This window comes from Hemiscyllium ocellatum, chromosome 25, assembly GCF_020745735.1.
Source record: "Hemiscyllium ocellatum isolate sHemOce1 chromosome 25, sHemOce1.pat.X.cur, whole genome shotgun sequence".
In the NCBI taxonomy this organism is placed as follows: Eukaryota; Metazoa; Chordata; class Chondrichthyes; order Orectolobiformes; family Hemiscylliidae; genus Hemiscyllium; species Hemiscyllium ocellatum.
The window spans coordinates 53,699,782-53,722,200 of NC_083425.1; the positions used below are offsets into that span (position 1 = coordinate 53,699,782).

Sequence of the window (22,419 nt, forward strand, 5' to 3'; positions counted from 1 at the left end):
AAGGTCACCCCTCATTCTCCTACATTCCAACGGATAAAGTCCTGTCCTGGCCAACCTCTCCCTAGAATTCAGTCCTATCATTCCTGGCAACATTCTCGTAAATCTCATTTGCACTCTCTCCAGTTTAACTAAGTCTTTCCCATAACAGGGTGACCAAAATAGGACACAATGCTCCAAGTGCGGTCTTGCCAACAACTTATACAACTGTAACATAACATCCTAACTCCTATACCCAGTGTCTTCACTGATGAAGGCTAACATGCTAAATGACTTCTTCACCACCCTGTCTACCTGTGACTTTGCTGTCACTGAACTATGCACTTGTACTCCTCGGCCCCTCTGTTCCACAGCAGTCCTCAGGACATTGCTTTTCACTGTATAAATGTGACCTTGGTTTGACTTTCCAAAGCGCAACACCTCATATTGACCTGTATTGGCTTGCAGTTGCCAATCCTCGGCCCACTTGCCCAGTTGAGCAATTTTCGATAACCTCCCTCACTGTCAATGATACCTCCTAATTTTGTATTATCCGCAAACTTACTAATTATACCTTGTACATTCACCTCCAGATCATTTATGTAAATAACAAAGGTCCCAGCACCAACCCCTGTGGCACACCATTAGTCACAGGCCTCCAGTCCAAGAAACAACCTTCAACCATCACCCTCTGCTTCCTACCATCAAGCCAGTTTTGAATCCAGTTAGCTAGCTCTCCTGGATCCCATGCAACCTTGCCTTCATGACTAGCCTGCCATGTGGGACCTTGTCAAAGGCCTTATTACAGTCTATATAGACAACACCTACTGTCCTACCCTCATCTTTCCTCTTGCTTACCTCTTCAAAACATTCTACAAGATTTGTCTTGTACGCTGTACACTCAATATCTAGAGGTATTTTTACTTTGCTAGTTATAATGCTGAGTATCAGAAACGTTCAGCAAATCAGATCCAAATAATATACCATACAAGTTGCAGGACTGCAGTTGGCGCAGCTTTATTCAGGTCCGCTATTCCACTGAATCCCAATATAGTGTTTTCCTCTTGAACATACCTGTAGCATTCACTATTTCCATTGTGATTTGGGTTAAGCAACCAGAGAATTCTTGCCTGGACTAACGTTTTGTATGATTTTGGTTAGCATCCCTAACTTGTTCTCTACTTTTCACCTTACAACATATGGACAGCTGAAGCCAGGAACGTCGAATGTTAGCAAATCTCTGACATCTAGTTACATAAGTGTTCCATGCTTGCTATATCACCAGGACATTACTCAAACATTCACACAGAACAGGTTCAGTTCATAATGAAAGACCTCACCTTTTTAGCAGCATGTCTGAAAATTGCAAGTTTGGCTTCCAATTCTGAAGGCACAGCTGTTTCAACTTTGCCACCCAACCGAAAGTTCCCAGGTAGTCCATGCTGAGCATTATTAATTACTGAAGGGAGATCTGAAAAGCCAACGAACACAGAGTTCAAACTCTTGCAGGCTGATGACTCATAATAAAGGATACAAACGCCATCAATTCAAAAACAATTTGCAGTTGACAATCAGCAAACAAAAAGTCAAACTTTAAAATAACACATATCCAGAGATAGGCCTTCATTTCCGCTTTAGAAGTTCCCAATATGAACTGATGGCAGGCAGAGATTAACAAAGTTACATATTTGGAACATTATCCTCACAACCCTTTAGCATGAAATGCGAGAAGCCAAATTGAGAAGCTTGCTCATGCTTTCCAACTGCTCTAGGTCATCGCTTCAGTCCAGTCAAACAAAAGCATTTAGTACATGAACAGGAGTATAGTAATTGCTAGATTATAAAAAGACAAGGACCAGTCGGTTCATTCATATTTTAAAATACTATTACATGATCATGATAATGGAACTGTTGATTTCCATGATCAATGTAGAACATACACAGAAATGAAGCAAGGAAAGGACCAGAGATGGAGAGTGCTGGATAGGTCTAAAGCCACCTGTTTCTTCTAGGAAGGCTCCAGAGAAGTGGAGGTGCATGAAGATGCATTTCCTTGCCACTTGTAGCATGGCAGGTGTAAACCTGGCTCAGTGGGGCACTCTGACTTCAATTACAAAACTGTATGTATCTTAGTCCTACTCCAGGACGTAAGCATTTTCCGCTATTCCACTGAATCCCAATATAGTGTTTTCCTCTTGAACATCCCTGTAGCATTCACTATTTCCATTGTGATTTGGGTTAAGCAACCAGAGAATTCTTGCCTGGACTAACGTTTTGTATGATTTTGGTTAGCATCCCTAACTTGTTCTCTACTTTTCACCTTACAACATATGGACAGCTGAAGCCAGGAACGTCGAATGTTAGCAAATCTCTGACATCTAGTTACACTCTGGGATGGGACCAAACTGATGTACTCAGGCTGATACATCATCACAGATCCTATCTTTCAGACAAGCTATTACATCCAATTACATCAGTTGAAGGTCCCCCATGTCCTGGCCAGCAGGTCTACCTCAAATATCACCAAAACAAATTGACTGCTCACTTATCCCATTGATATTTACGAGACTTGCAGTATACAAACAGGTATCCACCCTCCCTGCAAAACAAGTGACTACATAATTCTTCAAATGTAATGTGCTTCAGGACATCCTGAAGCTGTGAAACACAAATTTTTTTTCTGTGTGTCATGGAACATCATCTATAATAGGGATAATGAGAAAAGCAGAGAGTAAAGTATTGCAATGAAAACAAAAATCTGAAAATAATTAAAATCAGTAAAACAACGTAAGATATACCAGAAATACACGGCTGGCTAATGTAACATTTCAATAGTTTATTCTTACAAAAAGAAGTGTCCACACTGCAAGTATCAACTTAACTTTTTTTTTCTGATCTTGACAAACTGCATTTTGAGTTTTTACGTAAAATACAGTGATCTGGAGAATAATGGCCACAAAATGACAAAGTCAAAACGTGCATTTATTTGGCATGACTTTGGGGCATCACAAACTGCCTTACAGCCAAAGTGGTGAGAGATTGCAGAGCTTGGAGCTGCAGAGGGATGTGGAGGTTTCACAGTGTAGTCACTGTTGCAATGCAAAAACGGTAGACAATAGGACTAGGATCATACACGATTACACTTGTATTGTGAAAATAGCTCAAAGCTAGAGAGGATGATGATGTAGGCCGTAACAGTGAGTATTGGAACCTGGAAAGTGGACCAGCCTGAAAATATAGTCTTAGAAATGAGATTTAGAAGCAAATTGTGGTTGAAAATACTTGTGTGGAAAGCAAAAAGAAAACTGGCAGAGGAAGAAGAAAGACACATGAGCATTTATTAAATAAGCAAATCTAAAGAGCGGTTTCACATTTTCTGAACAAATAGTCACTTTGTGCACGAGTATGTGCTCTACCTTAATGCTCAGAGACAGAAAAAAAACTGCGGATATTGGAATCCAAAGTAGACCAGCAGGAGGCTGGAAGAACACAGCAAGTCAGTTAGCATCAGGAGAAGTCAACGTTTCGGGACCTGCCTCAACCTCCCTTCAACTTTCCCTCACTCAAACAACAAATGAACAAATGCCTGATTCAACAGGAAGGAAGCAGGAATACAATTGCTGAGTGGAAGGAAAGAAGCACATTAGTCTGGAATTCCAGTCAACATTTTTCTTGGCCCAGCTACCTTAAACATAGCCCTGTGTTATTTTGAACTGAAATGCCCTTTTGAGAGACGAGCATCGTTTCAGTTGAATTGAGCACCAAATCAGATAAATCCAATAATGAAGAGCACACCACGCAGCCTAAGCAACATAGCCAAGATAAGGAAATTAGAGTTTCAATAAAGTACTTACAAGTCTGATTTGCAAAGGACACTGGCTGATTCCTGAGATGTGGTGCTATTGCACTGAAGGGCATTCCCATTGCAAGTTTGTGTGGATGATGTCGTTGCTGGGCTATACTCAGTCGTTCCTGAAAATTAAGTATTCAGACAAAGTGTGTAATTTTCTCTGTTTATTTCTAGCATCCAGCCTTCTCATGTGCCACTACCCACTCCTAGGTGGACAGTCCTCTGCTTCAATTTGAGAAGAACCTGAATGTATTGATGTCACACATTTCAGTTTCCCCCACTCTTGATAACTTATGGTCATTAAAGTTGAATTGCTGGATAAAAAGGTTAGTTTATTATGGTGATCCATTTGTTTAGGGAACTGCATATGAGGCTACAGGGAGAATACTTTCATCCCATTTGACTAGATGTGAATCTAGATCATAGAAGTGAGGGGTCAGTGTTTAACCCACTACACAATCTAGACTAATTGTGTCTTCCATGAAACCTGTTCTGTAGGCATATAATAATACAGCTATTATTTTATTCTTCATGGATTCCCAGACTACTCAACAACAGATATTGCACTTCAAATTGTGCTTCTGTCATTGCTTGTGACTGGATTGAACACCTTAATGATATTAGTTTGAAAGATCTCCAGAACAGCTTGACTACTTAAGGTACCAAAGCTTCATATTTTGAAGGTGAAGCATTTCAAAGTCTTTTGGAAAATAGCGACTTCTGAAGTCACCTGCTAGTGCAGAACTTGAGTATTGCTTAAAGAGACACTGTCAAAAATGTTCATCTTGCACCGATCAGGACAGACACAAGAGTACCAATTTTAAAGACAGCAACAATTTGTACAGTATGAGAAAAGGGCCGCTGATTTATTGGTAAGTGGACTCTGACTGGTAGAGGAGTTGCCATGGAGAATGCACCAGGCAACAAGTGCAATCCAAGCTTTTGTAAAATTGAAAAAGGTACAATGCCTGGACATGTTCTTCATGACTGCAGAGGATAGTGCCCTGCCTATGAGTAGATGTAGCTTTTAGCAACTGCAAGACAGCCAAACTGAGTCTGAATGATGATCTTAAATTGGTTGTTTGTGTAATTCTTCGTACACTTGGAATTGTTGTGTAAGTGTTATCTATTCATGCAGTTACATCTAACGTGGAGCTTGTGTTCCAAGTTTCGACAGCATAGGCAGGTTGAGTATGTGAGAGAGGCAGAATGCCAATTTGGCTTGTCACCATCAACCTGCCACATATTGTTACTATGTAGTAGCAGGGTGAAACCACTAACTTTGAACAACAGGTGCTGCTGCAGTCAAGCCTTTTTCAAATAAACTAAAGCTTGGGAGATACCTGTTCCAATCTGTATTCACCATGGCAAGACCTCAATCAGATTTCACTTATCAACTAATCTTTTCTCATGAATTATTCTGATCTGTGTAAGATGAAAAGCCTTAACATCATGTCCCTGTTCTCATCAATTTTCATTTACTTCTGAATGACTTAGGCTGACACCTAAACTGAAGTTATCCTAATGTAACATCTTTAAGCTCCTTGAACGTTTCGCATGGATTAGTGGGTTGCACTCTCAGCTTTGAGTCAAAAATTGGCATCAAATTACTGTCCAGAAACAAACAGATTTTCAGGCTGAGATAAATGGAGGGGGGGTGGGGGGGGTAAATGGGGCTGGAGGAAAGATAGCTGAGAGTGCAATAGGTGGTAGGAGATGGACAGGTGGGACAGGTCATGAGGATGGTGCTGAGCTGGAAGTTTGGAACTGGGGTAATGCCATGGGGTTGAAGGGTCCAGAGGTGGAAAATGAGCCGTTCTTCCTCTAGGTGTCAAGTGGCGATAGGAGGTCCAGGACTTGCATGTCCTCGGCAGAGTGCGAGGGGGAGTTGAAATGTTCAGCCATGGGACAGTGAAGTTAATTGGTGTGGGTGTCCCGGAGATGCGCTCTGAAAGTAGGTGTCCAGTCTCCCCTGTCCTATCTGTCCATCTTTCTTCCCACCTATTCACTCCATCTTCCTCTCTGACCCATCACCTTCACCCCCACCACCATCCACCTATTGCACTCTCAGCTACCTTCCCCCCTCCCCACACCCCTCCCATTTATCTCTCCAATCCCCCCCCCCCCCCCCCCCCCCCCCCCCCCCAAGGCTCCCAGCCCATTTCCTGATGAAGGGCATTTGCCCAAAACGTCAATTTTCTGCTCCTCGGATGCTGCCTGATCTCCTATGTTTTTCCAGCATTACACTCTCGACTCTGATCTCCAGCGTTAGTACTCACTTTCTCCTAGTTGATTTTAGCCTTATTGCGAATCCTCTTTCAAGGATGCCTACCTTGAAGAAGTTCTCCTCCTTTCTCTACAAGGATCTGAGTGAGTGCCTCTCTCTCTCTCACTGCAAACCCCAGGTCATCTCCTCTGCCCTGAAGCTCTTCAGCCACATTCTGAAACAGACTCGCTACCACAGCCACGTCTCCTTCCTCAGTGCCGGCCTATGGAACCAACTGATACCAATAAACTCCGACCCACATTCAGTCCAACATAATTTGGATCTGAAAAGGAACATCAGCACCATTCACCAACTTTTCCTCCACCACATTGATGACTGCATCGGCGCCACCTCATGCTCCCACGAGGAGATTGATCAACTGCACTGACACATTCCACCCTGACCTTAAATTCACCTAGACCATCTGACACTTCGCTCCCCTTCCTGGACCGGCTCAACACTGACTTTTTCTACAAACCCACCAACTCTCACATCTACCTGGATTACACCTCTTCCCACCCTGCCTCCTGCAAAAATGCTGTACCTTATTCCCAATTCCTCTGCCCCCACTGCATCTGTTCCCAGGAAGACCAGTTCCACTACACAACACACCAGATGTCCTCCTTCTTTAAAGACCAAAGTTTCCCCTCCCACGTGGTTGATGACGCCCTCTAATGCATCTCATCCACGTCCCGCACCTCCGTTCTCAAACCCCGCCCCTCCAACTGCAACAAGGACAGAACCCTCCCCCTCCCCCCAGTCCTCACCTTCCACACCACCAACCTCCATATAAAATCACATCATCTGCCGACATTTCCACTACATCCAAACGGACCCCATCATTACAGATATATTTCTCTCCCCACCCTTTTCCACCTTCCACGGAGACTGTTCCCTCCATGACGATCTCATAAAGTCCACGTCCTCCAATAACGCACACTCCCCTCCAGGCACCTTCCTCTGCCACTGCAGGAATTGCAAAACCTGCACCCACACCTCCCCCCTCACCTCTGTCCAAGGCCCCAAAGGAGCTTTCCACATCCAAAGTTTCACCTGCACTTCCACACATGTCATTTACCGTATCTGTTGCTCCCAATGCGGTCTCCTCTACATTGGGGAGACTGGACACCTTCTTGCAGAGTACTTCAGAGAACATCTCCGGGACACCCACACCAATCAATTCCACTGCCCCATGGCTGAACATTTCAACTCCCCCTCGCACTCTGCTGAGGAGGCGCAGGTCCTGGGCCTCCTCCATCACCATTCCCTTCCCACCCAACATCTGGTGGAAGAACACCGCATCTTCTGCCTCGGGATCCTTCAACCCCAGGACATCAATGTGGACTTCACCAGTTTCCTCATTTCCTCTCCCCCCACCTTACCTCAGTTCCAAACTGCCAGCTCAGCACCGTCCTCATGACCTATTCTACCTGTCCATCTTCCTTCCCACCTATCCGCTCCACCCTCTTCTCTGACCTATCACCTTCACCCCCATCTCCATCCACCTATTGCACGCTCACCTCTCTTCCCCTCAGCCCCCACCCCCTTCCCATTTATCTCCCACCCTTGACGCTCCCAGCCTCATTCCTGATGAAGGGCTCTGGCCCGAAATGTTGATTTTCCTGCTCCTCGGATGCTGCCTGACTTGCTGTGCTTTTCCAGCACCACACACTTAACTATGGTAAATGTAGACCAATAAATAAACAACATATAGGATCTATGCAGTCATGTACACTGATTCCCTTTACTCAAAGCACAAGTGGGTGAAAATTTTGTACTGTGCAATGATTGAGAACATTTCATCTCAATGTCTTCCTACACACTTCCTGATGGATCCATATTCACTGCCAAATTACTCAATCAGCAATAGACTATAAAACTCATCAGTTGGCTTTGACCAATCTAAATGTTCATTTTGTACTTGAGTACACTTGGTGGTAGTACCAAACAGTTCATGGTGGAAGATTAACTCAGGCATACAGTATATCGAACGCATTCAATATACAGCCAATTCAATCACAGTGCTCTTTCCCACAAGACATCAGCAATTCAAAAGTAAGCTCAGCTGTCTGCTCAGCTACTGAAGGAAATCAATTACTAGAGCAGCTTCCTTGCCATATCAGGTGAAACTAGTCCTTCTGAAGAAAACAGGTTATTTCCTTCTTCCTGCAGTGCAAAGTATTGCAGTTCCCTGTTTCTCATTTGAGAGTTCCTCCCTGCCACACTATCTGTGTAACATTTTTCTGTCCATTTGGCATACCTCTGGGCTGGCTCCACCTGGGTTCACTAGAGTCTCTGTTCATAGTTTCTATCCATTTGCAATAGCTCCCTCTGTTCCTCAGGTCTCCCAAATGCAGTATCCTGTCTCAATGTCAATACCCGCTGAATGTGGTGTAGCTGTTTCTTGCTTTTGCCACACTGGCTGTACTCTTCTCCTCTGCTTCCTCCCTCCCCTGTGGTACCTGGTACAGCTGCTGCTCCTGCTGCTGCAGTCTCTCCATTTTCTTCTGGATAGCATGCAGTCGTGCCTGATGCTCAGACTCCACCCTTTTTGCCTCCAAGAGTTTTTGTTCGCCTTCCTCATATTTCTGAGAGGCAAGCTACAGCGGGAAAGAATAAAGACAGCCAATCGCTGAAACAGTTTGCTGTATTAATGAGTGTGAAAACATTGTACAAAATTAATCCTCAAGTCTATTCCCTCAAATGGTGATGAATGCTATGGTGGAATAATAACAAATACAACTATATCAAATACATATATAAATCTAATAATCATAAAACAAACAGTAACACCCAAATTTAATATTTTACAAAGTACCTAGAAAATCTATATAAGCTCAGTGTTTGCCATTAATGGAGATGGCCAGTGAACCATTAGGAAGAAAATTAACTTTTTTTTGAAAAGAAATCATCATATAAAGGGACAGGTGGAAATATATAACGTGTAGTTCATAATTACTTTAGTGAGAACACATCTGCAGCTTACCTTCCATGTCAGAAATGGTTGACTTACATACCCAATGTTATAAACACACACCTTTCATTGAATAAAAGTTTGCAAGCCAGAAGAAGTATTTGTTGAGTAAAGTTATTAGATTTAGCAGTTTAGCCTTCTCAGATACTTTGGGAGGAGCACTTTGTCATCCCATTGTTATTCAAAAATGGCAGAGGTAGCAGCTAAGGAGCATCTGTGAGAGTTAATACACCTAGACCACAAGTGTTTTCTCTTACAATAGGGTACCCCATTTCAAAAGATTAAGAGTATGAACAATTTCATTCAATTAACCTTTGTTCAATAACCTAAACAATGCCACCAGTTTTAGTGACAGTGTTCCCAGAGAAGAAAGGGCCTAGTATCTGGATCCCAGGAAGATACGCAAACAGCACACCCTCTTCCCCTGTTAAATAATGCTTGATAAAGAGATGACAGTGACTCTTGTGATAGTCATACACTCATTTAAAGTTATCCTTTGAGAAACTGGCCTCAAAATGATCTTTGTTTCTTCCCTTCCTCAGGCAACTCGATTGGCATAATTCACAACTTAGATATTCAGACACTGCAACACTCAGAAATATGAATCCCAGGGTGCATGCAACATGTTAATGTACTAGTAAGGTTTGCCATACCTTACTCATGCCCTCAACCTCCTCGGCCCTCTGCTTGATGCGGATTGCCATGGCATTGACTCTGTCCTTTTCCAATTGCAGTTCATGGCGTTCTTGGTTTAGAATCTCTCGCTCCTGAGCTAACTGTTCCCCTTTTGATTTCAGTTCAGCAGCTTTTACCTTCAGCTCGGCTTGTTCCTATGGGGCAAGAACAGGTTCAGTCCAAAGAACAGTTTCTGTATTTTCCTACATATTTTAAAAATGTCCAGAAGTACTTAAACTTAAAACTACTATCTAAAATACACGACTGGCAAAACTCAAAGATTTCTGTATTTTATGTTAAGTGATTTTGGACAGATAGTGAAAACACCAGTTAAAATGAATTCACTCTGTTGGTTTCCTTTAGTCCCACGTCAGTCTTGATCAAAATACAGAACTGATCGAATGTATCAGCTAACATGGATGGGATTTCTTAGCTTATGTCAATGCCTGCATTAGGTTTGTGGTTGGAACAGTGTAATTGAAAACACAAAATGTGCAGATTGACAGGCTGCAGTGGATGAGGAATAATGTTCCCTCTAATTTGACCAAGCTGAAAATTTCTGTGTGGGTGCAAAAATATTTCAAGGGCGTGCACACTTAATAATCCATGCCCTAAAAAGAAAGAATTGATGTCTACATGGATGTCAAGACATAAGAAAAACCACATACAATGGTGAAATATCAGTCAAATGAAAATAAATAGGAATTGACATTTTCCTTACATTAACTTATATCTGTCAAATTCTCAGTTATTTTGTGTATTCAGTTGTGCAACTGAAAGGTCTAGTGCTATGCCACAAATCCCAGACCACTATGCTCACTATTAGTTATCTTAGAAAATATATTATCGTGTAACTTGAACATTACGAAGAAAAACACAGAGACGATGATTTTTGCATACACAGAGGTGGGTGATTTCCAAGGTCAGCAGGTTAGAAAATCCATCTCCATTCACTGGAAAATCAGCCCAGTTCTGCAAATGGGTATTAGAAACGCCAGCCCTCAGCATATATGGCCTATCTATTTCCCAATAACTTCCGGTATTCCCTGTAATTCACAAGTGGCACTAACTCCATGGAAATAGTGGAATGGACATGGCCCTAAAAATCTACACATTGGGAATGGGGATGAGAATCCTGGAATTAGGTCCTCCCTACTATTTTTAAATCCCCGGCTTCTATTTAGACATAGATGGAGAAAAACAATTATGACCCCTCAATATGAATGGTCAATAAGCTCTTCAAATGCTTATAGCTAATAACACATAGCTAATGTAATTCAATTCATTCCCTCTAAAATACACATATGTAGGTGTAGGAACTTCTAGTCCCTGTGATAATACACATACAGGGCTAAGGAAGTGCAATCCAGAGGCCCAAAGAAAACTAATTTCTGAAATAATGCCCTCACAGAGACCAAGAGCTGTCCATAATGTATAAGTAAGTAATTACTTTTGCCAGAGTGAAGACTGTTCCTTCCTGTTGTGCATTGAGCTGGAGGGTACGATTGGCACCTCGCTCTATACGCTCACTGTTCAGTTTCTGCTGTGTATGAAGCTCCGCCCACTCGCCTGCCAATCTTCGACGTTCTTCTGCACAGCGCTGCATCACTGACTGTTGCTCCTCCAGCAACGCACTCTGAGGGAATGTAACATGGGAAGAAGCTGTAAGTCCCAAGCAATTACTGCAATATCTGGAAAGCTTTTCATATTCACTCAACACCACACCATTTCCCCATCTACAGCCAACTCTATCAGATATAACCAGAAATATCTGGTTGGTTGCACTTTATGGAGTAAAGGATTTTCAATAGGTTGTCACCATGCTCCCGCCATGGAAAAGAATTATAGTAAAGAGAAGTTAAGGCCTAACTTGGCAGACGCCCACTTCACAGACTGACTTCACACCAGCTTCTTATTCAGAACTGGGCCCGAAACATTAATTCTGTTTTCTCTGCACAGGTGCTGACAGACCTGCCGAGTTTTTCCAGCAATTTCTGTTTCTGATTTTCAGGACCTGTAGTTCTTTGGATTTTTTTTGTATTGATGAGGAGAGGGAATCCTGCCTAATTTATTCCTCTCATGTGCATTTTAATGCCCCAAAGGCTGCTCTGGCAGAAACTAACTTGTTCAGTGAAGGCAAGGGGACAATTCTGGGGATGTCTTCTTTAAATTATGCACAGTTCAGCTGTTAACTGAGGAAATTTGACATGTGGGGAGGTGGTCTAGTGGTAAGGGTCAATGGTCTCATAATTCAGAATAACAATCTGGGGACACAGCTTCAAACCCCACCATGACAGAAATGGTGAAATTTGGATTCAATAAAAATCTGGAATAAAAGCTAGTCTAACAATGACATGCAACACTCTCAGTTGTTGTAAAACCTCACCTGGTTCACTAACACCATTTAGGGATAGACATTTGACATTCTTAATGGTCTGGCCAACAGGTGACTCCAGACTGACAGCAATGTGGTCAACTCTTAACTGCCCTCTGGATCAATTAAGGATGGGCAAAATTTTTTTTGTCAGCGACACCCACATCCCATGAATGAAAATAAAAGCCTTTAGTGGATGTGAGACATTTCATGTGAGGGAAGTTGGCTGCTCTCAGCCTTACCTTTGCCCTCTCCAGCTCCTCCCTCTCTATGGTGAAGTGCTGATTCATGATTCTGCGTTCCTCCTCAAGGGATCTCTGCACCGACTCCACTTTGGTTTGTTCGGCTGTTGCCCGCCATCGCTCCTACACAGAATTACACAGCACACAAACCATTACAGCCCATGCAGCCATCCATGTCCTGATCAAGGAAGTGACATTTTCATAATGAACAATACCAGATGTACATCTTGAGCATTGTGCTACTTATTAATGCAGTTAGATGAAGACAAGCAACAAAACCAGTGGCCTCCCTCTTTGATCCAATGTTACAAAGACAGGCAAATCAATGACAGTGAAGATGTACAAAAATATGTTTCAAAATGTACTAATACGTTAAGAGGGTTAGGTTCAAGAGAGTAGACACAGGAGTGGATAATTTTGACAATGATGTGAATGTAAAGATGATAATCGAAATGGCCACCTGCACAAACGGCTCAGGTGATGCCAATTACTGGCAAATATGTCCTCAGTCCAAAAGAATCTGCACATACATAAGTCACGTCACCATCTTCCATATATAACGTCACAGTAGTTGTGGACGGACAGATGGCTTGACTGAGGCTGAAGTTCCTCAAAGGCCAGGACTGATTAGGGATAGTCAACATGATTTTGTATATGAGAAATCATACCTCGCTAACTTAATTGAGATTTTTTTGAAGAAATAACAAAGAGGATTGATGAGGGCAGAGTGGTGGACATGATCCATACGGACTTCAGTAAGGCATTCGACAAGGTTCCTTGTGGTAGACTGGTTAGCATGGTTAGATCACATGGAATACACCGAGAATGAGTCATTTGGATACAGAATTGCTTTTCAGACTGGAGGTCAGTATGCCCAAGGATCGACGCTGGGTTCACAACTTTTTGAGATTTATATAAATGATTTGGATGTGAACATAGAAGATACGGTTAGTAAGTTTGCAGATGAGACCAAATTTGGAGGTTTAGATTAGATTACAGTGTGGAAACAGGCCCTTCAGCCCAACAAGTCCACACCGACCCTCTGAAGAGCGACCCACCCAGACCCATTCCCCTACATTTACCCCTTCACCTAACACTACAAGCAATTTAGCATGGCCAATTCACCTAACCTGCACATTTTTGGACTGTAGGAGGAAACCGGAACACCCGGAGGAAACCTACGCAGACACGGGGAGAGTGTGCAAACTCCACACAGACAGTTGCCTGAGGTGTAGTGGATAACAAAAAAAGGTTACCTCAAAGTACAACAGGATTTTAATCAGATGGGCCAATGAGCCGAAGAATGGCAGATAGAGTTTAATTTAGTTAAATGCGAGGTGCTGCATTTTGAAAAGACAAATCAGGGCAGGATTTGTACACTTAATGGTAAGGTCCTGGGCAGTGTTGCTGAATAAAGAGACCTTGAAGTGCAGTTTCACAGTTCCTTGGAAGTGGAATCGTAGATACATAGGATAGTGAAGGCAACATTTGGGTATGCTTGCCTTTATGGTCATAGCATTGAGTGTAGGAGTTGGGAGGTCATGTTGTGGCTGAACAGGACATTGGCAACTTTTGGAATATTGTGTGCAGTTCTGGTATCCAGTATTATAACCTGTTCCAAATTGTCAGCTGGCAAACTGTTGTGCTCATCCCTAATATGTAAACATATGGATGTTCCTAAGATTTTGCCTTTTGCACCAAGATTACACCTGACTTGCATTTACTTTGTAGTAATGTAAATTACGTGAATTACAAGTCATAACCTAAGCTCAAAGACTTGATATGTTCACAAACTTTAAAGCACAAGACTTAGTTGAAACAATTTTTAAAAATCTACCACGCTGCCAAGGAAGTATTCTGCAAACTGCCTTTCTGCAGTTAAGCAGGATCCACTCTAGTCATTCTTCTCCAGTGTCAATCTTAACAGAAACAGATCAGAAGAAAGGAAATAGCAGAGGAACAGGGGATAATGCGGCATTAAAGACCAACATCAAGTGGGAAGCATCACTGGGAAGATCCTTAGACCACCATGTATCCTTAATGATAACTCAGACAAATCTGGCATAAGGATTTAATAGGACAATAAAGGAACTGCATCTCCCATTGCAAAGCAATCTCCAAACGTGCTATCGCACATAAAAAAACTTGCTAAGAATCGAGTGATTTTAGAATATTGACCCTTTCACCTGTGTCCTAATTGATGTTAGTCATATTCTGATCCTATCCTGAGATGATGTCCGAAGGCCAGGGATAACAATGTTACCTGGCTTTACTCATATAGTTTCTTTAATCGGGGAAACTCATCTCAGCTCAAGGCAGTCTGCATGGTCTCTGAAGTTGTGTGGCCAGCTTGGATTGCTATCTCAATTTCTACATAGACTGCCACCTTCGATTGTATCTCAAGAAAGAACATCAAAATACAAAGAAAATTACAGCACAGGAACAGGCTCTTTGGCCCTCCAAGCCTGCACCAATCCAGATCCTCTATCTCAACCTGTCACCTATTTTCTAAGCTGAAAATGTGTTGCTGGAAAAGCGCAGATCAGGCAGCATCCAAGGAGCAGGAGAATCGACGTTTCGGACATGGGCCCTTCTTCAGGAAGGCTCTCTTCCTCCCTCTTTCTTCTAGAAGATTTTAACCTACTGCGAATCCTCTTGCAAGGATGCCTTCCATGAAGAAGCTCTCTTCCTCCCTCTGATTTCCAGCATCTGTAGTCCTCACTTTCTCCTACCTATTTTCTAAGGGTTTGTATCCCTGCCCATTCATGTATCTGTCTAGATACATCTTTAATGACACTACTGTGCCTACCTCTACTGGCAACAAGTTCCAGGCACCCACCACTCTCTGCATAAAGAACTTTCCACAATTATCTCCCATTAAACTTTTCCCCTCTCACTTTGAATTTGTGACCCCCAGTAATTGAGTTCCCCCACTCTGGGAAAAAGCTTCTTGCTATCCACCCTGTCTATACCTCTCATGATTTTGTAGACCTCAATCAGGTTCCCCCCACAACTTGTGTCTTTCTAATGAAAATAATCTTAACTTACTCAACCTCTCTTCATAGCTAGTGCCCTCCATACCAGGCAACATCCTGGTGAATCTCCTCTGCACCCTCTCCAAAGCATCCACATCCTTTTGGTAATGTGGCAACCAGAAATATATGCTGTTTTCCAAATGTGGCCGAACCAAAGTCCTACGTAACTGTATTATGGCCTGCCAACACTTGTACTCAACACCCCGTCTTATGAAGGAAAGCATGTTGTATGCCTTCTTGACCACTCTATTGAACTGCGTTGCCACCTTTAGGGAACAATGGTCCTAAACACCCAGACCTCTCTGTACATCAATTTTCCCTAGGACTTTTTCATTTATTGTATAGTTCGCTCTTGAATTGGATCTTCCCAAATGCATCACCTCGCATTTACCCAGATGGAACTTTATCAGCCATTTCCCTGTCCAACTCTCCAATCTATCTATATTCTCCTGTATTCTCTGACAGTCACCTTCACTATCTGCTACTCCATCAATCATAGTGTCATCTGCAAACTTGTTAATCAGACCACCCATACCTTTCTTGAGATAATTTATGTATATCACAAACAACAGTGGTCCCAACATGGATCCCTGTGGAACACCACTGATCAGAGTTCTCCATTTTGAGAAACTCCCTTCCACTTCTACTCTCTATCTCCTGTTGCCCAGCCAGTTTTTTAATCCATCTAGCTAGTACAACCTGGACCCCATGCGACTTCACTTTCTCCATCAGCCTATCATGGAGAACCTTATCAAATGCCTTGCTGAAGCCCATGTATATGACATCTACAGCCATTCCCTCAATCAACTTTGTCACTTCCTCAAAGAATTCTACTAAGTTGGTAAGACATGACCTTCACTGCACAAAACCATATTGTCTATCATTGGTAAGCCCATTTTCCTCCAAATGGGAATAGATCCTATCCCTCAGTATCTTCTCCAGCAGCTTCCCATCACTGACGTCAGGTTCACCAGTCTATAATTACCTGGATTATTCCTGCTACCCTTCTTAAACAAGGGGACAACATTTCTCCAGTCCTCCGAGACCTCACCCATGTTCAAGGATGCTGCAAAGATATCTGTTAAGATCCCAGCTACTTTCTCTCTCGCTTCCCTCAGTAACCTGGCATAGATCCCATCTGGACCAGGGGACCTGTCAACCTTAATGCCTTTTAGAATTCCCAACACTTACTCCCTCCTTATGCTGACTTGAGCTACAGTAATCAAACATCTATCCCAACCTTAACATCTGTCATGTCCCTCTCCTCAGTGAATACCGAAGCAAAATACTCATTAAGAATCTCACCCATTTTCTCTGATTCCATGTATAACTTTTCTCCTCTGTCCTTGAGTGGGCCAGCCCTTTCCCTAGTTACCCTCTTGCTCCTTATACAGGAATAAAAGGCTTTGGGGTTTTCCTTAACCCTGTTTGCTAAGATATCTTATGACCCTTTTAACCCTCTTAATTCCTCATTTCAGATTGGTCCGACGTTCCCGGTATTCTTCCAAAGCAATGTCTGACTTCAGTGACCTAGACCTTATGCATGCTTTCTTTTTTTCTCTTAGCTCGTCTCATAATTTCATCTGTCATCCATGGTTTCCTAATCTTGCCATTTTTAGCCCTCATTTTCACAGGGACATGTCTCTCCTGCATTCTAATCAACCTCTTTTTAAAAGCCTCCCACATATCGAATTACCTTCAAACAGCTGCTCCCTATCTACATTCCCTAGCTCCTGCCGAATTTTGCTCTAGTTGGCCTTCCCCCAGTTTAGCACTCTTCCTTTAGGACCACTCTCATCTTTGTCCATGAGTATTCTAAAACTTATGGAATCGTGATGACTATTCCCAAAGTAATCCTCCACTGAAACTTCAACCACCTGGCCGGGCTCATTCCCCAACACCAGGTCCAGTATGGCCCTTTCCCGAGTTGGACTATTTACATACTGCTCTTTCAAACCCTCCTGGGTGCTCCTTACAAATTCTGCTTCATCTAAACCTCTAACAATGAGTGAATCCCAGTCAATGTTGGGAAAATTAACATCTCCTATCACCATCACACCATTTTCCATCACGTTTACATATTTGTACCTCAGTCTTTACCTCTACCTCTAGCCCCAACATCGTTACTATACACTTCCTATTTCTGAGCTCTGCCCATATTGCCTCCATAGTGCTCTCCTTCAGCACAGCTGTGATATCCTCTCTGACCAGTAATGCAACTCCACCACCCCTTTTACCTCCCTCTCTATCCCGCCTGAAGCATTGATATCCAGGAATATTTAGTTGCCAATCATGCCCTTCCCTCAAACAAGTCTCAGTAACAGCAATCACATCATACTCCCAGGTACTAATCCAAGCCCTAAGTTAATTTGCCTTATCCACTACACGTCTTCCATTAAGACAAATGCACCTCAGACCACCAGTCTTTTTGCGTTCATCATCTGCTCCCTGTCTACTCTTCCCCTTAGTCACATTGACTTCATTATCTAGTTCCATACAGGCTTTAGTTATTACCTCCTTATTGTCAACTAACCTCCTCATTTGGTTCCCATCCCCTTGCCACATTAGTTTAAACCCTCCCTAATAGCATTAACAAAAGCACCCCCAAGGACATTGGTTCCAGTCTGGCCCAGGTGTAGACCGTCCAATTTGTAATAGTCCCACCTTCCCCAGAACTGGTCCCAATGTCCCAAAAATCTGAACCCCTCCCTTCTGCACCATCTCTCAAGCCACACATTCATTCTGCCGATTCTTTTATTTCAACTCTGACCAGCATGCAGCACTGGTAGCAATCCTGAGATTACTACCTCGGAGGTCCTACTTCTTAACTTGGCTCTTAACTCCCTAAATTCTGCTTGTAGGACCTCATCCTGTTTTTTACCTATATCATTGGTGCCTATATGCACCATAACAGCTGGCTGTCTACCCTCCCCTTCAGAATGTTCTGCAGCCGATCTGAGACATCCCTAACCCATGCACTGGGAGGCAACACACATTCATGAGTCTTGTTTTCGACCACAGAACCGCCTCTTTATTCCCTTTACAATTGAACCCCTATGGCTATAGCCCTTCCACTTTTTCCTGCTGCTTTCTCTTTCAACCGCTGCCCAAATATAACCGGTTCACTCACCTTCCCAGAGTGCAATTCAACAGCTCTCCCCACTCTCAGCACTCGCGCTGCTAGTGCAAATGAAGGCTACTGACGCTAGAGATAAGTCCTTTTAAGAGGGAAAACCTACCTTCCTGGCAGCCCCCAGTCCTCTCTCTCTCTCACTGCTCCCAAAAATGAAAGTGAACTCCAGCAATGCTACATATGTCCAATCATGGATGCAAGTGCCCACTGGTAGGACAAACAAGCAATACGAGATAAACGGTAGAACTGTGGGAAGTATCAAGGATCAGAGGAGTCCAAGGAGAGAAAATGCTGGAAAATCTCAGCAGGTCTGGCAGCATCTGTAAGGAGAGAAAAGACTGACATTTCGAGTCTAACTGACCCTTTGTCAAAGTGCAATTCAATTATGGAGCTTTGACAAAGGGTCAGTTAGACTCAAAACATCAGCTCTTTTCTCTCCTTACAGATGCTGCCAGACCCTGCTAAGATTTTCCAGCATTTTATATTTTGGATTCAGATTCCAGCATCCGCAGTAATTTGCTTTGATCCAAGGATCAGAGGAGCATTGGTGTGCATGTATGCCAGTCCCTTAAGGCATCAGGACAGGTGGAAAAAGTGACAAAGTACGCACTAAGTATACTTGCCTTTAATAGTTGAAGCATAGAGTTTAAGAGCATGTTAGCATTGTACAAATCATTACTTAGGCCACAGCTAAAGTATTGTGAGCGGCACAGTGGTTAGCACTGCTGCCTCACAGCGCCAGAGACCTGGGTTCAATTCCCACCTCGGGCGACTGTCTGTGTAGTTTGCACATTCTCCCAGTGTCTGCGTGGGTTTCCTCGGGGTGCTCCAGTTTCCTCCCACAGTCCAAAAATGTGCAGTTAGGTGAACTGGCCATGCTAAATTGCCCATAGTGTTAGGTGAAGGGGTAAATGTAGAGGAATGGTTCTGGGTGGGTTGCGCTTCAGTGGGTCGGTATGGACTTGTTGGGCCGAAGGGCCTGTTTCCACACTGTAACTAATCTAATCTAATTCTGTAATCTACATTAGAGGAGGGATGTGATTTTATGTAATTGTGCAGAGGAGGTTTACACAATGTTCCCTGGGCTGGAGAGTTTCAGTTATGAAGAGAGATTGAACAGACTGGGGTTGTTTTCCTTAGAGCAGAGTACTGCGCTGTAATGTTCTATATGTTCTATGGTTGAGATGTATGAAATTATGAGAGGCATAGATAGGGTCAACAGGAAGAAACTTCTGTCCTTGATGGAGGGATCAATGACCAGAGGCATGGGTTTAAAGTAAAGGACAAAAGATAAAGAGGAAATGTGAGGAAAAACCTTTTCATCCACAGGGTGGATAATATTTTGGAAAATGAAATTAGAATGATTAGGTGGTTGTTTTTGACCAACATGATTAAACAGGCCAGCAGGCAGTTTTCTGTGCTGTGGATCTCTATGGTCAGCAGGAGGACCTTGTACCGAGATACCTGTAGATTCTGAGACATAGTATGCTGCATCTCTCAGGACACACGTTCTATCATTCTTGATGTAAGTTCCTGAAAGCAATTGCACAAGGTGGCTCATTTGGATGCCCGACTCAAATAAAGGATTCATGGTTAGGGTTGGATACAAATCTTCATGATGCTGCCTCTCCCTCCAGGTATTGCTACTACCTTACCACTATCCCCAAATGATTCAGCAAAATGAAATTGGCCTTCACAAATTCCCCAGCCGCCTGCGTCAGATGTTAAGATAGCCTTCAGTTCCTTCGAACATAAAAAATTGCTCAGTCAGCATCACAGCAAAGATCTCCAAACATCAGAGTCCACAGGCTTGGTTGATTAGGACTGGTACATCTGCTGAGTGCCTAGGATTGAGAGTTAAGTGACTGAAGAAGTATCACATTCATTAAGCAAAATCAGATGACACTAATATTGGTGGAGTAGAAGATAGTGAAGGGAACAGTCAGAGAATGCAACAGAATATAGATAGATTGGAGTGTTGGGCAGAGAAATGACACATGGGAATTCAATCCGGGCAAATGCAGGGTGACGCATTTTGGAAGATCCAATTCAAGAGCAAACTATACAGTAAATGGAAAAACACTGGGGAAAACTGATGTACAGAGAGATCTGGGTGTTTAGGTCCATTGTACCCTGAAGATGGCAACACAGTTCAATAGAGCGGTCAAGGCAGCATATGGCATGCTTTCCTTCACAGGATGGGATATTGAGTTGGTAGGCCATAATGCAGCTATATAGGATTTTGGTTCGGCCACATTTGGAATACTGCATACATATCTGGTTGCCACATGACCAAAAGGATGTGGATGCTTTGGAGAGGGTGCAGAGGAGATTCACCAGGATGTTGTCTGGTATGGAGGGCACTAGCTATAAAGAGAGGTTAAGTAGATTAGGATTATTTTCATTAGAAAGACAGAGGTTATGGGGGGATCGTGGTTGAGGTCTACAAAATCATGAGAGGTATAGACAGAGTGGATAGCAAGAAACTTTTTCCCCCAGAGTGGGGGAACTCAATTACTAGGGGTCACAAGTTCAAAGTGAGAGGGGAAAAGTCAAGGAGAGATACGCGTGGAAAGTTCTTTCTGCAGAGAGTGGTGGGTGCCTGGAACATGTTGCCAGCAGAGGTAGTAGAGGTGAGCACGATAGTGTCATTAAAGATGTATCTAGACAGATACATGAATGGGCAGGGAGCAGAGGGATACAAACCCTTAGAAAATAGGCAGCAGGTTTAGATAGAGGATCTGGACAGGCATTGGCTTGGAGGGCCAAAGGGCTGTTCCTGTGCTGTAATTTTCTTTGTTTAAAGCGGGGTCTATACTATGCGGTTATTAACCTCCTTTCTGTTCTGACAACCATGAGTCATGGAGGTGGTATCACTACGAAGCCAACTCTGTCCACCCCAGAATATTTTGGGGTCCTCCAGACTCTGACCTCTGTCCTCCAGACAGTATCTCCTGCTCCACTTCTCCATTACAAGGACCAGTCCAATTTTATGAAATTTTCCAATTATTCCTTCAATCTGGATGCCATCCAAATTGTTCAGGAAGCTTCTTCCATTACCACCAGGGTTTATCGCCTTCTTGTGGCGCCTCGTCCTTTGTTGCTCTGAGGTATTTCACTAGCCCCTTGTCTTTCACAAAGAAATACAGAAGGAATTAAACTGTTACTCGTTGTGTGTCATGGACACGACTTCTCAGGCCAACAAATCCTGGATTGGGACTAGAAGCCAACTGCAAAGGCACAATCCACTGTGCTACAAAATCTCACCCTCCACATAAAACACAAGTATGGTATTTCCCAGCATCGTGTGTGCTGTTAACACAGCTAGGCCACTGCCTGCAGCTCACAAAGAACAGGATGAGGGAATAGCTCGGAGGGAAACATGATTAAGATTGGATTAGTTTCCAAATCAAAACCATCCCTGCATCTGCAGTCAATCTTGTGATCTAATGGTGCAGACTCAAAATGCACCACGAGTGTCCAAATACCATGAGCCGTGCATTGAAGGCTCAAGCAGTAGGCAAAGCTCAGTTTGAGATCAAAAGTAACAATGGAAGAAATGGAATTAGAATTCCAACAATCACTCACCCTACTTTAGGCCAAAAGAAACACCAACAGGATACTAACATTTCAGAGGTAATACTTCTTCATAAACTCACTACTGACATTTATCTCCCTCACCTTCTCAAGAAGTCGTGTTTGTTCATTCAATCTGACCTCCATCTTGGTGATAACATCCTGTAAGCGGGCTCTCTCTTCCTCCAGGTCTCTCTGCTGCCGCAACAGTCTATCCTGCTGTGCTGAAAGAAACATCACATCATCAGATTTCACAAAAGGGGGCTGCAAACATCCATGGGCTTAAGACTGATTCACTGAAGCAGTTGGTATGTATGA

General features: G+C 43.1%; 1 protein-coding gene and 1 long non-coding RNA gene across 14 annotated transcripts in view; one reads left to right on the top strand and one right to left on the bottom strand.

Annotated features, from left to right (window-relative positions):
* Positions 1 to 22,419, top strand: part of LOC132827690 (uncharacterized) — a 93,492-nt gene that overhangs the window by 16,758 nt on the left and 54,315 nt on the right. For all 3 annotated transcript variants that reach the window (XR_009646029.1, XR_009646028.1, XR_009646027.1), the window contains exon 2: positions 22,291 to 22,409. This is a non-coding gene — a long non-coding RNA (uncharacterized LOC132827690). The remainder of the gene's footprint in view (positions 1 to 22,290; positions 22,410 to 22,419) is intronic.
* Positions 1 to 22,419, bottom strand: part of LOC132827687 (fas-binding factor 1 homolog) — a 113,265-nt gene that overhangs the window by 5,365 nt on the left and 85,481 nt on the right. For all 11 annotated transcript variants that reach the window (XM_060844345.1, XM_060844350.1, XM_060844346.1 and 8 more), the window contains 7 exons: positions 22,207 to 22,325; positions 12,358 to 12,480; positions 11,192 to 11,377; positions 9,720 to 9,896; positions 8,555 to 8,692; positions 3,831 to 3,948; positions 1,317 to 1,447 (listed from right to left, as the gene is read on the bottom strand). In XM_060844345.1, the coding sequence (XP_060700328.1) occupies positions 1,317 to 1,447; positions 3,831 to 3,948; positions 8,555 to 8,692; positions 9,720 to 9,896; positions 11,192 to 11,377; positions 12,358 to 12,480; positions 22,207 to 22,325 (992 nt within the window). The remainder of the gene's footprint in view (positions 1 to 1,316; positions 1,448 to 3,830; positions 3,949 to 8,554; positions 8,693 to 9,719; positions 9,897 to 11,191; positions 11,378 to 12,357; positions 12,481 to 22,206; positions 22,326 to 22,419) is intronic.